The sequence below is a fragment of the Melospiza georgiana genome, chromosome 3, assembly GCF_028018845.1.
Source record: "Melospiza georgiana isolate bMelGeo1 chromosome 3, bMelGeo1.pri, whole genome shotgun sequence".
NCBI lineage: Eukaryota > Metazoa > Chordata > Aves > Passeriformes > Passerellidae > Melospiza > Melospiza georgiana.
In genome coordinates this window covers 31,981,565-32,001,710 of record NC_080432.1, presented here as the reverse complement: position 1 = coordinate 32,001,710, position 20,146 = coordinate 31,981,565, and the positions used below count along the sequence as shown (strand labels likewise).

Below are 20,146 nucleotides of genomic sequence, written 5' to 3'. Positions count from 1 at the left end.
AAATTAAGAATAAAATACATACAGCAGTTGCTTGAGAATTCTTAATTTTTCAGGAGAGAGACTTTTTTCTTGTTTTAAGGGCCCAAAAGTCTTGTTAAAACAAAAGAGGCAATGTTCCAGAAACAGTGCAGCTTGAAAATAGAAAGTGTTAATCAATGAAAACCTAACCTTAATTGCAGCTGATTAACAACTTAAATAAGAGCATTTCAAAGTGCGAACTGTTCCCACTTGTTTCAGTCAGATAATGGAGCTAGTTCAAAATCTGTGGAAAGCAGGACAAGATTGTAAATATCTTCCATAAATATATATATATATATATATAAAAACAAGACTAGCAACCAGCAGCAGGCAATACCATTAGCTTTTTCATGACTTCTTAAAAAGGATAGGTGGAAGAAGAATTAATTATGGAAAAGAGTGTGGAGTTTGTTTTAGTGCTGTAATACATGTAAACACTACAAATTCTGTGAATGGTAAGCTAATGATGGCTAGTTATTTCTGTTTGAGCCTTTCTTCTCCCTCTTCTGGTAGTTTTCTTTCTGAGTAGCTGGAAATTTTATATATACAATAATTCCTGCTGTGTCCCTCGGGTAAAATCTGTTTTGAGGATTCCTAATGAGTTATGATTGTAGTAAATTAGGTTTTCTTTTCATGTGATTCGGAAAAGATCTGTGCACAAATTGTAAGTTGTGTAAAAGCTTCCGTGTTTTTTAAGGGGCTGTTTTGTTCAAGATTGATGTCTTGGATAATACTTGATGCATGGGTGATATTTAACAAATAATAGGTGTAGAGTTCACTTCAAAAGCTGTCTGGTTCTATTGTATGAATTCTTAACCAGAGAGGGATTTTTAAAATAACATCCACTTACCATAGAGATGAAAGTAGAGCAGAAGATAAATAGAATACTTTTAAAATAGTATTGGCATGAGTTAATCACTAGTGACTTTTGTTTCATCTTTCTACACTTGTGCAGCAATGGATGTGTTCCAGAGAATAAATCCCATTTAAGCAGCTTTTTGTTTGTAGTGGCATGACTTACACTTCCTGGCATGGAGGCTACCTGTGCAAGGAAGAATGCACTCACTGAGCTCTGTCTGCATGCAACTCATTCTGAGCTGATGCTGGTTTATGGCTTTTTATAAATAGTTTTAAGTTGAATAAAATCTCTATTGAAGAGACTAGTGAATGATGGCGTCTGCTTTACTGATATGTGCTCATTATGTTCTGTGATTACTATCTAAAGAACATAATGGTAAGAGTGTAGTCACTTCAAAGATCACAGTTTACATATGTCATATTTAGGTTTTAGGGAAATAGTTTTTTCTTTTATTGGATTTTCCTCTGGATTTTCAGCAGTTTCTCTTCAAATCTATTTTCACTTTCATTCTAGGTATTGTAGTGTTACCCAGTTTTTGTAAAATTCCTTCCTGGCCCTGGAGAAAGGTGTTGGATAGCAGCCTCACTGAAGGGATAAGGCAGTCAGATTGAGTGGAATAGAGAAAGTAAATGTTATGAGTCCCAAAATACTGATATCAGGCATTGATCAGTATGCTAACCTGAGGGGTAGAGAGGCATTACAACCTTTTTTTGTCAAAGGAATATTCCTGAAATCACATTTGCTGAATTAAAAATTGTGGCATGTGGTTTGGAAAGAAATTTCTGTCTGAACACTTCTAAAAATACATGTTTAGAAAGAAAGTATAAATGCTTTGGAAGCTTCTACAAGTGGAAAAATAATGTCATCTTAGGTGGGGGGGATTTTTTTTGTGCTTTGCCTTCTGAATGTTTGCTCAGTCCGAGCCGTACAGCTTCTCAATTCCTATGCATGATTTTAGCAGACCATCCAAAAGGATGTTTGTCAGTGACATCAGCATCAAAGCTGAGATCCACAGAGGACCAGCACCATATGGGTTAGGTATAGCACTTGTCCTCTGGTAAGGACCAGGCAAATCTTTATTAAAATGCTTCCTCTTGACTTTTTCATGGTTGCAGCTGAGAAGAAACATTTTCAAAACAAGAGAATGTTGTTATAAACCAGTAAATCTTCCCAGGAAGAGATGGGAAAAATATACTGTCAGAAAGTACTTCTTAACTGTCAGATTTTCAACAAATTCCTCTTTCCCTCTGCCCCAGTCATGAATTCTTTTGCATAGTGTTGCTCTGAAATTTCTCCAGAGCAGATTTATGCTTACAGAGTATAATAAAGCAAAATAATTTTGACACAGACGGGACTTGAGCCCGACCAGATTTTTATTAGGCAGTTTTCCTGAAAATTGAGAGAAAACTCATCAATAATATCTAATTGGTTGAAATTTAGTTTGGATTGATGTTCAAGAAGTACAGTTTGAGTCAGATTTCTAAATACCCTCACCAAGGCTGCTCATTAATCAGCTGACTGAAAGCCCAGCAGAACTTACACAAATGTAGTATTGATCCTGGAATTGGATTGTTTGTGTCGCTTCAAAATGCTTAATTGTAAGAGCCTGTTGAAGAGTTGTACAATAACTCAGTGTGCCTCTGAGATCATGTATTTAAAAGGCAGAAGCCAGCAGAAATGGTAGATGGAAACAGAAAGCAGATTACGTTGAACTCTAGATCCACCTACTGAGGAGACATGAAAAACTGTTAGTGGGAATTTCCAGGCTTGCTGGTTCATTCAAGAAGGATAAAGAAAAGGGAGGTAGAATTTGAGCAGTGGTTTCTATTATCCACTTCATCGTGCTTAAACTTCAGATTTAACAGTATCTTTACAAAATTATGATTGCAGAGAGTGCATAGTACGCTTTGGGGAGTCTCTTCTGTTCCTGCAAGACTACAAATACATAACCCAAGTCTGTTGTCAAGTAGACTTATGCTCTGTATGTTAGAAATACAGTATAGCAGTATGTGTTCACCATCCCTCCCTCTTTATTCCCTCAAAAGCCAAAAAATCAGTTCCATTATAGAAAAAATCTTTAGGTGTTATTGTCAGCAAAATGTTAATTGGCACAAAGTTCTGTATTGTTCTTGTAAGGGTACAAATTACAGGGTCTGTAATTTGACAGCAGCACTACATACGAAGAATTTGGTTATATCAATGGAAAATTGAGTCTTCGGCTCTTTGTGAGAAATAACTTAATTTAGTGTTTGTGAGGCAGATTTGGAGCCTGTGGGAAACTTGACTTGCTGGCATTTGTTTTGTTCTTGTGTCCATGTAGTGAGCAGTATTAGCATCTGCCCCTGAAGAGACACGCGTGCCAGTTGCTGTAGGAGGAAAAATTATTTTAGCTGTTTGAAGATGAATATGCTCTTAAAGGAGAAATAGTGATGGTTAGGGATTCTGGGCAATCAATCTTGAAGGCCTACAAACAGATCCAGGCCACAACAGAATGAAATTTTCCAAAGAAGGCAGGAGAAACTTTTGAAGTAAATAACTGCATGTTATAGAGTTAAGAGGCATTTGTCCCTCCAGCCAAACATATTTAGGTCAAGTGCAGTGAACAGATCCATAGGAAAAAATGACCAGTTGGCATTGTGATCTTGAAACTAATGACTGTAGGAAGCATCAGCACTTTCCTGAATTATACCTTAGTTTTTAAACACTTCCTTTGCTATTATTCAAAGGAGCTCTTTATCATGATAGAGCTGGTATTGCATTAGCATCTTAGGATGTTAACCAAGAAGAGCACATGGAAGCAAAGGAACAAAATGAAGGATTCTGTTAGTCAGGGTGATTGTGTAGGGAATGGTAAATAGGAGGAATGAATTTATGGGAGCATAAGGATGTGAAAGATAAAAGAAAAATAAGACATGAGGAGAAAAGGTATGAGGGAAAGAGCAAGCAGCATTCAGATTATTGTGAACTTTAAATTGCTTTTCATCAGATTAGCTAGCACAAGTGTAATGGGGTATGGTAAAGAGCATGTTGGCCTAAAGCTCTTTTATTTTCTTAGCAAATCATGAAGGATCGGTGGATGAATGTTGGCCATGAAGAAGAAGAACTAAAGCCATATACTGAGCCTGAACCAGATTTCAATGACACCAAAAGAATAGGTAAGACTTTCAGAAGAAGGGTGTTACATTTGGTGCACACAGGCAGTTTTATCTTGGAAGGCAAACTAAGCTCTTACGAACTTGACCTACAATCTCATCGTACAAGTAAAATGCATTCTTTTTATTTAAATGAGAAATTCCATTACAATGCCTCCTTATGACTACTTTTGTGACTTCACTGAGCTGATATGAATCTTGAAATTTAGTTTGAAGCACAGCAAAAGACAAATAAGACTACAGAATTTAATGGACTGAAAGAGGCAGATTTTCTTATGGAGGCAACACTTCTTGCCCACCATGGTTAGAGAAAGTAACTGTTTTGGCCCAGTAGCTATTCATAGTTTCTCTTTGCCAGTGCTTTATTTGTTGTTGAATAACATTGAATGTTTTATAAATTAGTTCAGAGTTGTATAATGTAGTTGGGAGTTTTCAAGACAAAAATAAGAAGGAGAGGAGTTAGTAGCATTTTCTATTTTTGCACAGCAAGAAAACCTCACTGGGTTGATTTGAATCTTAGTTACTTGTAAATTTAAGGCTGTTTTTCTGTTTTCACTGTTCTTAAGTTGTCAGTAAACCCAAACACATTTTGCTGATATATCTGGCTCTTTTTACTTTTAGACATTATGGTCACAATGGGCTTTTCAAGAGAAGAAATCCATGAATCGTTAGTAAACCAAAAGTATGATGAAGTCATGGCCACTTACCTGCTTCTAGGTAGAAAACCACCTGAAGTAAGTGCTGTTTACATTTTCTGGTTTGGCCTTTATATGTTGCTGGGTTGAATGCTGGTTTTTTTTTTTAATTATTTTGTAACTTTTTTTTTATTGTGATTGATAACTTATGAATGTCTTTCCCTTTTCATATCCTCTTGTATATCTTGGTAGTTCCGATATGAAGAAATAAATTAAATCCTCCAGTATGTTCATGTTTGCTTGTAAATGTGTTGAATTGTTTTTTTAGAAACCTGGCTGTTAATCTGAAGTGTCATGACTTTTAATTGCTGAGTTTTCTTCTTGTCGTGTATGTTTTCAGTTAAAATCTGAAATAGTTAATAGCAATTATTTTTCTGGCTACCCAGATGTGACATCCTTTATTTCTCAGAAATATGCTCATCCTTTCTCACTCATATACTGTTTTATAATATATTGAATTATTCAGTAAGTTATTGCATTGTAGTAGTTAATAGATTTGTGGCAGAAAATCTTGTGATTGTTTTGGAACTGGAATGATCTGTACATCTTTTAGACCACATGGATTTTTCAAGAAATCAAAGACCGAGGCTTTCTTTTTGAAGGAATTTTTTCCCCTGCTGCTTTGTTGGCCTTCCTTCAATTCCAAGAAAGTGTGGATCTGATATGTGCATCCTTGAGTGCATTTTCTCACATTTCTGAGCCAGAATTCCCTTCTGATGGCAGAGCATGGAGGGAATTGGTCTAAAATAATTTTGGCTCAAATTGCTTGGAAGAGGGTATTTGTCTTTTCCTCTGCATTTACATAGAACTTAGGCTTCTTAAAGATGAACAAATCAGTGGCTGAGATACAGACTTTATAAAGATGTTTTGAAAGCCATAGGATCCTTTAGTCAGTACTTGCTTTTTTAGTCCTTCTGACTCAGTCCAGTGCATTTTAAAATTGTTCTGGAGCTATGAATGCTCTTAGGATTAAAAATAAAATTTAAAAAGTCAGGGAAAACTACTCTATGGCTTTGGTTTTAAAATAGCACCGTTTTTGTTTCTGTCATGATCCTTCTAATTTTGTTTTGAGCATTCATTAACTATGTAGGTTTAGCTGTGTGTTTTTAAAGCACATTAAACAGAGATGAAATGATAAACTTGAAGAATATTCAATTCTGGATACAATGTTAAAGTTTTAAAGTGCCTTTGATTGGAACTTTTTGCTTTATAATGCTATAGAAGTACCAGTAGTGTTGAATTTTGTTTATGCTTTGAAAACCTGTTTTCCTTGTAGTTTGAAGCAGGTGATTCCTTGTCCAGCAGCAACTTGGGTCAGAGGTCTCGCCCCAGCAGTGACCTCAACAACAGCTCGGTGCAGTCCCCCGCTCACCTGAAGGTCCAGCGGAGCATCTCCACCAACCAGAAACAGCGTCGCTTCAGCGACCACGGTGCGGATGGCGTTCCAACAAGTGAATTACAGACACAGCTCAGTGGGAATGGGCAGGGTTTGTAAGCCTGGCAGGGCCCAACTCTGTGCATTTGTTGTGCAGCTGATTGGGATGTGTGTCTGTATGAAGGTTTCCGCGGTAAATCTGGATCCGCGCACCTCACAGATTTAATTCTTTGGACTTGTTACTTGGTTGACTCACTAAATGAGACACTGAGGGTGTTTTGTGCTTAGGAACTAATGGCAATTATTGCTCTGGATAACCCCAAGGGCAGCACACCAATTATTTTATCATTACATTTGGCTATGAGGCTGAATTGTTTGCTTCCAAGCAACAACAAATTTATTAAGTATTCAGGGAACATTTTCCGGTGAAAATTATTCTATCAAAAGAGAATACTTATTTGAAACATTAAATGAAAGATTATTTTTTTCCTTAGTTGTCAAATTGCTATAAACATTTCTAAAATGTTTTGCCCTTTTCTCTGCCTAATTTACATTACTGTTTCCTGCATTTTGTTAGCTTTTATGATTTTATTTCAAAGGAATGTAAAAGTCTGCTGATGGAGGTGTTTTCCCAAAACATTTTAAAGAATGATGAGGGGAAAATAAGTGTTATTTTTCAAGTATAGACATGCTTGTAAACAAAGTAGGCCTAGGGTTTTCAGGGGAAAATAATATTTCATAGTATTTCGAAGAAAAGGTATACAGAAAAAAGTACTAAAAAATTTGAAAAATATATTTTAATTCCTTTTTTCATAATCCTGTAAAAATGGCATGGATTTAAAATTACAATTTAAATGCTCTTCTAGGTTTTACATATTGATGTGAAATAGGAAGTAATTCTGAACTGCAAATTGGAATTGAAGAGAGAGTAGGTAAAAAGAGCACAGCTCTATTTAGTAGGTTGGTCTGTGTGCTGAGTTTGCCGTCTGAGTTGTTCAAATGCTTTTTTTGGACTCAGGGAATTATATTTAGGCTACTTTGGCCAAGAAAAATGCAGTGATTATTTTTAGGTATTTATTAATTCTATTTTTATTTGGCAGTTGGCCCCTCAATTCCTCCTGCTGTGTCATACACAAAAAGGTCTCAGGCAAACAGTGTGGAAAGTGAGCAGAAAGAGGACTGGGACAAGGATGTCTCACGCAAACACGGCAGCACTACAGTAGGATCCAAAGGAGAGATGGCTGCAAGTCCACTTGTGGGTCCAGAAAGAAAGAAGTCAAGTGCAGTTACCAGTGTGAGTTGGGTGTGCTTTTGGCTTGTTATATTTATTTTTCCCTATTTAAACAAAATGTGCAGCACAAGATTACTATAGACATAATGGGTACTGAATAAGCCACTAAGTCTATTTCTGGTAACTTTTACTGGCAGACAGAAATAGGCTACAGTAGACGCCTTTTAAAATAAACCTTTCCCTTCCCCCTCAACTTTACTTTTTCTAACACTAACATAACAGTAAACATGAGAATGTCTGCACTTGGGCAAACTTCAGTTTCTGTCAATAAAAATCCTGGATATTTAAGGAAAGAGCATGAGAATGGAGCCAATATGGGGTACTCTTTTTCTGGTTTCTAATGTTTGTCTGTCTACAGAGGAAGTCAAGGGACTTCTGATTCAGGGATTTCATCTGATTAATCCTACATAATACCTCTCTTGAACTTTCTCTGTAAATTTGGTTGTTCTCTAAAACCACCTAATTTTGAGCTTCAGAAATGGAGCGAGATGAGTTGGAACAACCCACTTGTTCCCTGGTGCATGTGCCTGCTAATGTGATTTACAACCTGGTTGTTGTATTAAGGAACTGAACTAAGAAATGAATCATTTCTTAATGCTTCTGTTACAATATTCTCAGTTCTGTAAACTGCTATCTTATTACTGCCTCAAACACCTTTGTTACAAATTGGAGAGTCTGTCTCTTCTACTGTGAAAGCATCTACTTTGCCTTTTGGTAATTCATGTGCAGTAGGATTGATGTTTAGGGTTCACAGTGAAAAAATTTAAACACTGCATGGTGTTTAAACAGCTACTTAGGAGCAGGAGTTCATGTGAGGAGAAAAAAATATGCATGAATCATGATTTAAGATTCAAGTATACTTTGTGCTGTTAAGGAGACATGGTCTATTAAATACAAAAACTCTTGCCATCTTTTAGTACACTTGACTGGCAGCAGGAATTCTCATTGTCCTTTGGGATTTGGTGTGCTTCCATCTTGGATATTCTGGAAAGATGATGTGCATTTCTATTAGGATTTTCTGAAAGCAAAAGAAATGCTGAAGTTCATTTAACTCCTAATGTTCTGCAGGCTGTGTCTGCTATACATCTGCACATGCTTTAATTTTTTTTTATTTTATTTTAAATAGGGTTGTTGTCTCCCCACCCCTGCAAAAATCTTTGAAATTATGGTTGTGTGGATTGCATGCAGGAACTTTGAGTCTTCTAAGATTAGATTTCATATCTGAGCTTTTCCAAAATGTCATGCCCCAAAGCTGATTAGAGTCATGTGTGGTACAAGCTGATATGTCACAAGCATTTCTCTGCTTAGTGAGAACTAATTAAATGGAGTATCTTTGCTGTGAAGAATGAGAAATTGATTTACTTGCTAATGGCAACTTCAATATTTGTGCATTTTTAGCTCTGTTACTATACTGGGGACTTTGAAAGGCTTTGTGATGGGCATGATTAGGGAATATTGGTGTCTGATATTACAACAGTAGTTCAAGGTTGAACAGCTTACGCAGATAGTGAGTACTTTGTTTAAAACTCAAACATATAAAGTGGAAAAAAAGCTAATTTAATGTGGATAGTTTAAACATACTTTTGTGTAACTTTGAGGGTAACGTGATGTTACCTTCAGAAAGGCAGAATTTCTTGAAAACATATTTATGACCATCAGTCATATTTGTGTGACTCAGGGGAGTTGACTTTCAGAAACAGTTATTGCAGTTGTTAATCTTCCTTACATTTGGCTGTAAAACAGTTTATTAAGTGATCTTTGTGGGTTCATATTAATGCTGAAAAACTGCAGGTGAGAGAGACCTAAACATAGTAAATCTTGCAGAGTTTGTGATGTCCTACAGTACCTGAGTCTGGGGTATTTGAAATCATTTGCCAGCAGGTATCAGAATGTAATGTTGGCACAGCACAACCTCCCCCACCCCAAATTCAGTATGTAGTGTATTGAAAATGAGAATTGTATGTCATGTACTAAAGCTAAGCCTTCAGTAGCTAACCTGTGCTTGGTCGGGATGGAAGAGTATGTTTGTGCTTATTTTAGGAAGTCTGTCCAAATTGAAATTAGCAACAGAAAGAAATACCATCAGTATTTTTGCAACAAGAAGTGTTTGTCATGTTATTTGCATCATAATTTCTGGGTTGACTGATATAGATTGATAGTATTTTCATTTTCCTCTTGAAAGCTCTTTTGATGGGGGCAACAAACCAGAGTGGTTGTTGGAAAATTATGCTGTGCAGGAAAACCTTTCAGTCAGCCATAGGTGTGTTCTCTAGGATCCCAGTTTATTTGATCCCAGGGACAAACAATACAGGAATACAGTATGTGGGAATTGCATAATAATACTTAGTGTGTGTCAGCAAAATTACACTTCCTTGTGTTCTGTCAGTGTATTCTCAGTGGTGAAGTAATGAGATGGTGAATGAGCTATTGGAAAAAACAACTGATGATATAAGTGATTTGTGTTGACAGATTGACTTAGTACATTTGAATGCATTAACAATATACATAAGTAGCTGAAACATTGTTTTGATTTGCTTCTTCCAATGCTTAGATTTTTGTCCAATATATATACAGTAGAAAGTATTTAACTTTAATCTTAATCCTCTTCTAGAATAATGTGTTTTCTGGCAGTGGAATGACAAGGAGGAACACTTATGTTTGTGAACGTTCTTCAGATCGCTATTCTGCAATACAGAATGGGAAGGACAACAGGTATTGTTCACCTTTTCTTGTTTATTAGTTTGGGTACAAGAACTGAATCACAATGTGAAATACATAAAGTCCAAGTGAATGTTTTTATCTTCCACTGCTGCTTCTTTGATTGCAATGAATTTTTAAGCTAAATGTGTCAGTCAGCCTTTGCTTCTTTTTATGGACACATTAATTACTGAGGGTTGTCTTCCAACACAGGAGGAAGTAATTGTGCTAACAACTAATTGCTCAGTGGGCAGTTGTGCTGTGGAGAGCTTCAGATGGATCACTCTGACAGTGTAGCCTGATCCTTTTTAATTTCTCCCCTAACCACTCAAAAAGCTGAAGTGGTTAAAATTTGTCGATTGCTTTCAATAGAAGTTTTTGGCCTAAATAGTATTTTCATAGTGATGGTAACCAGTTTGTGTCTGTTTGTGGGATGACTATGAAGCTGAGTTTTGTTGAGTAGTATTGTGTTTAACACTGCCAGTTAGTCTTTTTTTGAAAATCTTTTGTTCATCCTTAGTGTTATTTAACCCTTGTACTTGACTGAAAAATAAAATACTGGCTTTAATGGAGTGTAATAACAACTGGATTTTTAAAATTGAGACTCAAATAACAGCTCTTACTCTGATGCTTTTCAAGCTATTCTAATAAAACAGTTACTGTAAAATGAATAAAAAACTCATAGCATGAAGTAGCGTAATCTAGTAAACTAGTTTTCTTTTGTTTTCCATTATAATATTTGAATTTTTTAATGATGCATAAAATTTTGGAAATAAGAAGTACAGGGTTGTTCATTTACAGTAAAATTGTGAGCTGTGGAACATGTGAAAGACAACTATTTAATCAACACTTCAAATTAGTTTTCTGCTTTTTAATGTACTTCCTTAAGGCATTTTAATTTGAAATTATTGGACGGGTGCTTTCAAAAGTGTTTTCCCAAACACTTTTGGTTTTTTGTATATAGTTTCAAGTATTTGAACAAAGGTAGTAAAAATCCTTCTCTGGAAAAAAAACCAAACAGATAACAGATATTTCTTAGATAGACCATTATAATATGTATTACAATACTTTTCTGATCTGACAAAGATATTTTTCTTTCAAGAGAAGGGACTTTTCCCAAAGTTTTTCATTTTACAGTTGATTTTTTTATATAGTATTGAAAGATCCCTAATCCTTGTTCCTTTCATGCGTGCAGTGAATATTGTGCTCAGTTCTTGGAGCATATTCTGAAAAATTAGGAAGAATTTTCTTTTGAGTGATATTATTTGCCCTTCCTACAAGATGTTATTTTGCAGTTGAATTTGGATTTGGTGCAGCTGAATGTCTTGTGTCATCGAATTATTCATCTGAAGTCTGTACCTCTTTGCTATTGATATTTAGCTGTGGGACTCCAGTTGCTAATACATTATTAATGCAATTTCACTTATGCTTGTAGAGGCAAAGCTGTGTTTTGCCTTAATTCGTTTGACTTTTGTTTTAAAAATTAATGGCACAATACTTTCGCCACTACTTTCATCTTTCTTGCCACTTAAGGAAGGAAAAATGAAAGTACTGATAGAAGGAACTGTACACTGAAAGGGTTGACCCAGCCCAGCAGCGTCTGGAGGACGCTGTCCAGAGGTAGACAATTTGGTCCTTTAAAAACCAGTCACTTCCAAGTGATAATGTGACAGCAGTTCCAGTTGTTTCATGTTTTAGATGTTTGTTTTAACTACAAGTAAGAGTATTCACAAAAGGAAAATCTGTTTAATCAATCTTTGTCAATTTCTTTTTCAGTATTTTTTAATTATGTCCTGGTATTCATTGCAGTCTTTCTTCATTACTTTGAATAATGTGTGTGTAAGCTTTAATTGTGGGAGCAAAGAAAAGGCCTAACTTAATGTATATGGAGAATTCATTTATGGATTAACATAATTTTTTTGAGTTTTGTATTCTTTACTTTAGCTGACTCAGGCAGCCTGGTTACCCAGTCTTCTGTTTAATTAAGCAGTACTGCTGAGTTCTAAAAGAATAAATTAGTTCTTTTCTCTCTTTTTTGTAAGGGGTTTTACACTAACCTTTCTTTTCCCATTTGTCCATCCCTGCTGCCTTGCTACCATGGAAAAGCCTGACAGAAATGTCTGCAAGCAGCACATCCTCTGCAGGCTCTGCAGTGGCCTCTGTCTCTACACGCCCTCGGCATCAAAAGTCTATGTCCGCCTCTGGTCACCCTATCAAAGTCACACTGCCAACCATCAAAGATGGTACTGAAGCTTACCGACCAAGGTAACAGATTGGTGGGCATTTCTTTTTTGCTGTGCACTTCAGAAGTGCTCTTGTTCAGTTTGTGACAGACATCAAAGTGTTTGTAATCCAGTCAAAACTGCCACATTGTGTTCTGGTTTTAAACAGGAGCTTGCTCGAGTATTGTGGGTATTACATGATGGTTTAAACCTGATGTTGTGCATGGCACAGGTTTGTATACAGTTAAAGAAATTCCTTGACTGCCTCCCTCCAGAGACTTCTGAAAAACTTAACTAGTTAAAAATTTGACTACTTTAGATGGGATTATACAATACAGGCCACCATAAATTGAAATGAAATACTGGAATGTAGACCTTTCTGATTTGTAGATTGCTAAACTCGTTGTTGTCTAAAAGCACCATGGTATAGTTGTTCTTTCTATTAACTGCCTGAATAGTTTTAGACACTTATTTCTGTCAGGTTATGATTTAAGAAATACCATGAAGTTTTTTGGGAGTGCATTAAGGGTATTAATGAACACATTTTTCCAGAAGAATGCTGGGGGCACCTTCAGATCTTGCTACACACTTTTTAAACTTTTTTCCTTTTGTCTTATTATCTGTGTATACTTTTTTTAAGTATATATACACAGTATATCTCAGCTCTCATACCTGAGATAGAAATAAGAGCTATTTTCATTGTAAAATCAAACCAAGGATGAATCCTAAGAGCAAATGAGTAGCACATTCAGTTATTTAAAAGAATCAAGAGCAGGATTTCTTTCCCGTCTTTGTGAAACAGTTGTCATGTAGGAGGGCTTTTAGCCTGGTCTTTCTCGTTATTTATGCTTCTGTTTTCCCAGCAGTGCAACTCAGAGAGTGCCTGCTGCCTCCCCATCTGCTCATAGCATCAGCACCAGCACTCCAGACCGGAGCCGCTTTCCGCGGGGCAGCTCCAGCCGCAGCACGTTCCACGGGGAGCAGCTGCGGGAGCGGCGCAACGCCACCTACAACGGCCCGCCTGCCTCGCCCTCCCACGAGACCGGCGCCTTCGCGCACGCCAGGAGAGGGACGTCCACGGGCATCATCAGCAAGATCACCTCCAAGTTCGTTCGCAGGTTAGTACCTCGAGTTTCAGGAGAAAAAAGAATCACAAAAGCCCAGCCTGTAAGCAGGACTTTAATACAAAGTCTTTGACAATTTCCAGTTTAACTCTGAAATAAATATAAATTTAGTTAGAGTGCTGCTTTGTTTGTGTGTTCCTTCCAGAATCTGCCTTGTTTCACTTCTGTGTATATATTGTAACCATTGTTTGACCAGCTCTTCTTCTTTACCTTAAAGGAACAAGAGAAGGCTGGTTAAAAGGGGCTTTTACCCCTGTTTCACAGCTGTGATACAATTAAAGTAAAATCAAAATCATTTAAATATTAAAAAGAGTGACTTCAAAATAAGTCATTATTTTACTTTTTTACTTTTAATTTTACTTTATTTATATTTTTAATTGGATGCAGTTTGTTGCAAGGATGATATTTACAATCACTTAATTGCTGTGCATAAAAGGAGTAGGTGTTCACAAGTTATTTCAGGTAATTCTAAAATCTGTGAACAAATGAGAAGTTAGAAGCAGGCAGAAATCTGGAGGTGCAGAAACAATAGTATTTCAGTGTCATACAGCCTGTTTTATTATGTCAGCAGCTTCTTCAAATTCAGTAAGTTCAGTTTCTGAAAGAAGAAAACCCACACATCCTAGATCTGCATTCATTCCTGTGATGATGCGATCAGTAATAATCCTGTGAGGAGAGGTGCTGGGAAAGGTTTACAAATACATTGTTCAAGATCAAATGACTGTTGACTTAGCAATCAAGAGCTTTCCCAAAAGGGGACGTAATTTTCATTTTGCCTCTTTCTACCAGTGATTTATCTATGAATTTCACCTGGTGAGCTGATAGTGCATCAGTGTGTGTCTAAGTAATACCTCCTGTGAAGACCTAAAAAGAAAAAAAGTGTATGAATTATTTTCTTTTTCCAGAAACCTGAACATACAGGATCGTGATCTTCCATTATTGGTATCTCCAGCACTTATATAGTTGTAAGGAGAGAATTGTTCTCTGATTTTAAAGAGCAAAAAATTATTACAGTGAAGCTAGTCAACTGTTGTCAATGTAGATGTCTCAATAGGAAGAAAGGTATTTTCTGTTGAGTAACTAATCAACTTCAAAAGTACAGACTGCTTTTTTGTGTTGTAGCTCCTTGTTTTTTGCAAGGAATGGTATCTTGACTTTGTTTTTAAGAGTTAGATCAAAGAAATAATGTTTACATTGTCTTAAAATAGTAAAATTATATTTTAAGTGATGTGTTTAGAATTAAGATACCCTAAATTTATGTATTTTAAATTTATTTTTGTTATAGAAGATTTTAGACAATTTCCTAGAGTGCTTTTATAATGTTAAAAATATATTTTGTCATGGCCTTGCAGGATGTCTGTTTGTTTTGTTACTGGTGATGGTAGGGGTGTTTTTGTTGTTTTTTTTTAATTTTTTATTTTTAATTTGGGTTGTTTAAGACTTAGTGGCTGGGATTACCTGGGTGGAGGTCCAGGGGGTTATTTTTTTGCTGTTCTTGGAGTTGAATCACATAACTTCTGTATTGTTCAGGAAATAATGGTTTAAAACATATTTTTACTAGAACGTGTCATGAAAAACTTTTTTTACTAACTTTTGACAAGGGTAAATGCCTATTCTGGTAAGTATATAAAATAAATGCCTGATGAGAATGCTTAGTAAATAGGGTATTGAAGTATTTTGAATCAATGGTTTATGTCAAATGATACTTCCTTGATCTTAGTTACTAAAGTATTAGTGTTTTGAAAGTATTACATTAATCAGGTAATTGAAATTAGGAGCTAAATATTGGTACAGCAGCACTAGGAACATACTTACGTGGCTTACACAATCTGGGAATTTATTTCAAGTTGCTTCACACTAAAAAGATGTAATATAAAACAGTTCCTTGCAAAGCACAGCTCTAATGCAAAAAGTTAAAGATAACATTTAATCCCAAATTCTTCGGTCATCTCATTGAAGTCAGTGTAACAGCTGATTTGCCTAAAGTTAAGCAGATGTTGAAGTAACCTTCCTGAACTGGGCTTCAAACGTTTGGTCTCTCAAACTCTTAGGCACATCTTATTAATTGCTTGAGTGTGCTTAAGCGTGGGCTTGTCTCAAAGTGCTTTCAGGGATACAAAAGGCCTGACCCGCAAGGGTGCAGAGTGGAGCCCCCTGGACCACCTTGACCAACTGCTCCTCGGTGCTTGCTGGAGTTACATGTGGCCATTGCTCTGTCTGCTGTAGGTTCAGAACAACATGTTAATTTTGACATCAATTGGGGAAAAAAAATTAAACAATTACATGTCAGAGCCAGAAAAAAACCTAAGGTGTCATAAAGGGAAACTAAAATTACAGCTGTGGAAAAAATTCTTTTAAATAGTATTAGGCTTAACATTATTATACTGATTCTTTGTTTTCGTCAGTAGCTATTTAACATTGTTCTAGGTGTAGGTTTTCTTAACTTTTATTTTTCACCTTTATCATTGAATCTCAACCTTAACTTTGTTTTGAGGGATCCAAGTGAAGGCGAAGCCAGTGGCAGAACTGACACCTCAAGGTGAGGAGTCACTATTAATACTTTGCTCCTAGGTCTTTCAAATCAAGTGATTTCTTAAAGCCTTTTAAATCAGGATGTAAAAGAGAATAGTGCTTAAGTATTCTGTATTTCAAAAATGTTTTCTCTTTGGGGGGAGGGGGTCTTGTTGAGGTCCTTTTTATCCCTCATTTCTGCTTTCTTGCGAAGTATTTAATACAAAAATTTACGTAAGCGTATTCCTTTGAACAGTAAAACCCCCCTGTAGGAGTTAACCAATCCTTTAGGCACTTAAAATCATGATTTGACTTACAAATATTTAATGTGTTTACTTTTGGTTTCAGTGGACAGTATAAATACTTTGTGTGCCTGTGTGTATATATGCATCTATTAAATTTTTATTATAGTTACATACTGTGCTCATTACTAAAGCTGCTGCTTGCCATAAGTAAACACCTTATTAGTCCCTGAGAAATGAACGTTGCTTGCTCTAAGAGATAAAGCAAGTGACATTCAGACAGAAGGGTTGGTGACTGCCAAATATTGAATTTCTGTGGCAACCACTGTACACAAATGTATAGATGCTTTGTTAACAATAAAACATTCTTCATATGCTCATTTTCCAGTATATCTGCTATTTTGCCATGTTTCTGCTTTTGGTGTGCTTAAGCACAGTACATACCTCTTTATTTTTCTGCTTTGTAATGAACAGGCATTGTAGTTTGCATTCATTCTAAACTGGTCACATGCAGAAAGTATTGATTTCGTTTTCAAAACAGAAAGCCTCTATTAAAAATAAATAGTACTTTCTTACCCAGATACACTGTATATAATGCACAATGCATTTATCTAAGTTAGCCCTTTTCAATTCAGAGTGTCTTAGCTGTCAAATTCTTGGTTATGGAAAGGGAAAAGAGACTGAGTGTTCAAATTAAGTGTAAAGTTGCTTTCAGCTCTTGCTTTCATTCTCTAGCTTTCTCTGCTTTTTGTCATCCTACAGTGTCTGTTTTGGGCTAAAAAGTCATTTGAGATCTTATCCCTGCTCTATCTCTTAATATCAGTGTGGTTCTCTGGGGGTCACACAAAGTTGAATTAAAAATGCTTATTTTGACTCCTCTCTGAATAATGATGACAGTGTATAGACTTGAAATGAGAGCAGCACCTTTCCCCAGTGATGGATGGGGAGGCCTCAGCATCAGGAGCACCCTGGGGCAAGAGCAGATAACAGCTGACTGTGGAATTACTTTAAAATAATTAGTGCTGGTTCTCAAAATGTTTTCTGCAGTGGAACAAGTAATCTATTTGATAAGGTAGCATCAGACTAAGAGCATTAATTGGAAATTGCTCCCTTGCAATTTTGTCCTTTATCAAATAAAATAGTTTGTCTGTATTTGTAAAATACACATTGCTGTTTCTTACTCGTAAAAGCTGCTGGCCATGTTCTCAAATGGTGACCAACAGGCTGTTCACAACCAAATTACAGTCCAAAATCTGCCTCATCAGTTAAAATAAAACATGTTATTATAAGGTCTTTTGACACAGAGAGAGGTCAAAAATCTAAACAAATGCAAAAGAGTTTGGGGGCGGGGGGGGGGAGGCAGAATAGAAGGGAGGGAATTAACTAAAGACTTGTGAATTGCAGGGTGGGATTTCTTCCTCTGCTGCTTTTACCGTATGATTTCTGCTTCAGGATTGTGTCCCTCAACTTCAGTTTCGTTGGTGTATGGCATGCTCCAGATCATTAAATCAGCAGAACTTCAGTCATGCTTTTACATAGATTCCACTTTCTTTGGAGCAGTATGGAGTAACGTGTGTCTGCTGCAGTTCCCATTGCATATGTTGTCATCAGAACATTGTAGAGCAGGGGTTTCCAAACTTGCTTTGCTGCGTGCCACTACAGTGGCACAGTGCTGTGCTGAGCACATGCACACAACATGTGGGGCAGGGCTGTTCCAGCAGTGTTCATCCACTCTCTGAATTAGCCTTCCCTGACTCGTGGCATCTCAATGGCAGTTTAGAAACCCCTGTTCAAGAACTGTATTTCTCTTCTCTCTCTCAGCTACACTGCTCTGGTTTTGACTTTGCTCTGTGTCACTTGTTCCAGGAGTGTTTCTGGGGAGCCTAAGGACAGAGAGAAGGAGGATAGCAAAGATTCGAAGCCACGCTCCTTGCGCTTCACGTGGAGTATGAAGACCACAAGTTCTATGGACCCGAACGATATGATGAGAGAGATTCGGAAAGTGTTAGATGCCAATAACTGTGATTATGAACAAAAAGAGAGGTTTTTGCTCTTCTGTGTCCATGGTGATGCACGACAAGACAGCCTTGTTCAGTGGGAGATGGAAGTCTGCAAACTGCCACGATTGTCGCTCAATGGAGTTCGCTTCAAAAGAATATCTGGGACTTCTATTGCATTTAAGAACATTGCATCCAAGATAGCAAACGAGCTTAAGCTGTAAAGAGAACCTAAATTCTTTGGGATCAGGGAAGATTCATACATGATCTACACTTTGAATGTACTGGTTTCGCCTAATGTGATTGGCCTGTGAAACTCCCCATGTAGAAATTGCCCTTATTGCAATAAGGTTATACATAGTTATTCAGAATTGTAAAGTTAAATCCAGTATGACCTATATTAAATAACTGTAGCAAAGAAGTTATGTTCACATGTACAGGTAAGTATATAGAGCATTCTGTTCATTTTATGTTCATAGAGTTGTATAATAAAAAGATGACTGCTTAAATTCAGATCTTGTATAGTTGTCTAGATTTCTGCACAGAAATGTATGTTTGATGCTTTGAGTTGGAAAAGTTCTTCCCTATCATTTACATTTTTGGTGGGTTTTATAAGTCTTACCTCTACCATGCGTTTTTTAAAAAACTTGTGTCCTGAGTCAAATGCACAAACTAGTTTTCACAACTGTAGCATGACCATTTTTAATTATTTAAAAATAGTTCATGAGTTGAACCAAAAGTCAATGAGTAATTGGCTTTTGTTCTACATGAGACTGTTCCTGCTTATCTTTGGCTCTTATCTTTGTTATTGGATAGTGTTTAGTTGAAGAAAAGAGACAAATATGTTTACAGTGTTGGCACTTACAGTTTAGAAACTTTGTTCTGCCTTTGGCCAGCTTGGAGCTGTGGGAGAACAGAAACCAGGCATAAGTGATTTCTGTCTGCAAATTCCAGTGCTTATTCCCATGGCCCATTAACAAATGTAGCACCAAAATAAAGTACCGGAATAATTTCATTTTAATATCTTGGTATAAAGTATCACTTATTTGCTGCCTTGAGAATAATACAAATTCCATTTTATGGAACTCTATTAAGATTGGGACTGTTTAATAGCACAAGATAATCTGAAGTGTTGACCAACTGTGTAAGTTAGTAACACCACCTCAGGAATTAGCTTGGCTTTTGGAACATGTGCCCCCAAAGAATACATGCAATTCCACATAATATTTTACAGCTAAACATACATTGTTTATAATGATAAATTGTTGATTTATGCTTTTGTGGTTGTACAGTTTGTTCCCATGTAACCTGTTTGTGTTTAATATTTTACCAGATTTCTTGTATTTATTCCACATCATTATGCCTGTAATGTGCAGCTTTGTAATTAGGCACTTGCCTACAGAAAAGAAAAAAAAACAGCCCCACATTTTTTTTCCTTCATAATTAATGATTATAAACTATGTAAAACCACTAGTACTGGTACATTTTAATACTTGTTCTTTTGTACTGAATTAACCATAGAGGTTGGTTGTGCAATGTTATTTAATGTCGTAATTACTGTAATATCAACATATGGGCCCCATCTGCACACTCTTGTGAAGAATAGAAAGTTCATTAAGAAATCGTCACTTTAAAAAATAAAAATTAAAAAAAAAAGCTGTGGTAAACTCTGTAACCCTAAGTTAGAAAGCTGTAAGTGTAGTAAATGTGCCATTCTCTAATGGCTTCTTGACCAAGATGGACTTTACATACTGTACTGTGATGTAGCTTTCCTATGTAACAGTTATGTTCGGAAATGGACGTGTATTGTTGCCTTAGAAAAAGGGTGGTGTTTGGAAAGAAAGAACTGTAGCCCCTTTTCTTTTTTTTTCATCTGATGTTCATTGAACCAAATCTGATGCAAGTCATCTTGATTCACTGGTGCACTCTATTAAAACTTACTTGAACAGTTCTCATACTAAAA

The 20,146-nt window shown here is 36.4% G+C and overlaps 1 protein-coding gene across 5 annotated transcripts in view; it reads left to right on the top strand.

Moving 5' to 3' along the window:
- The window catches only part of MARK1 (microtubule affinity regulating kinase 1), a 57,237-nt gene extending 37,091 nt beyond the window's left edge, over positions 1-20,146 (top strand). For 2 of the 5 annotated variants that reach the window (XM_058019719.1, XM_058019723.1), the window contains 9 exons: positions 3,933-4,032; positions 4,651-4,763; positions 6,001-6,154; positions 7,200-7,393; positions 10,002-10,102; positions 12,194-12,352; positions 13,173-13,427; positions 15,928-15,972; positions 18,053-20,146. In XM_058019719.1, coding sequence (XP_057875702.1) covers positions 3,933-4,032; positions 4,651-4,763; positions 6,001-6,154; positions 7,200-7,393; positions 10,002-10,102; positions 12,194-12,352; positions 13,173-13,427; positions 15,928-15,972; positions 18,053-18,407 — 1,476 coding nt within the window. In that variant the 3' untranslated portion in view covers positions 18,408-20,146. The remainder of the gene's footprint in view (positions 1-3,932; positions 4,033-4,650; positions 4,764-6,000; positions 6,155-7,199; positions 7,394-10,001; positions 10,103-12,193; positions 12,353-13,172; positions 13,428-15,927; positions 15,973-18,052) is intronic. The other 3 variants (XM_058019720.1, XM_058019722.1, XM_058019721.1) reach the window with 3 other exon arrangements.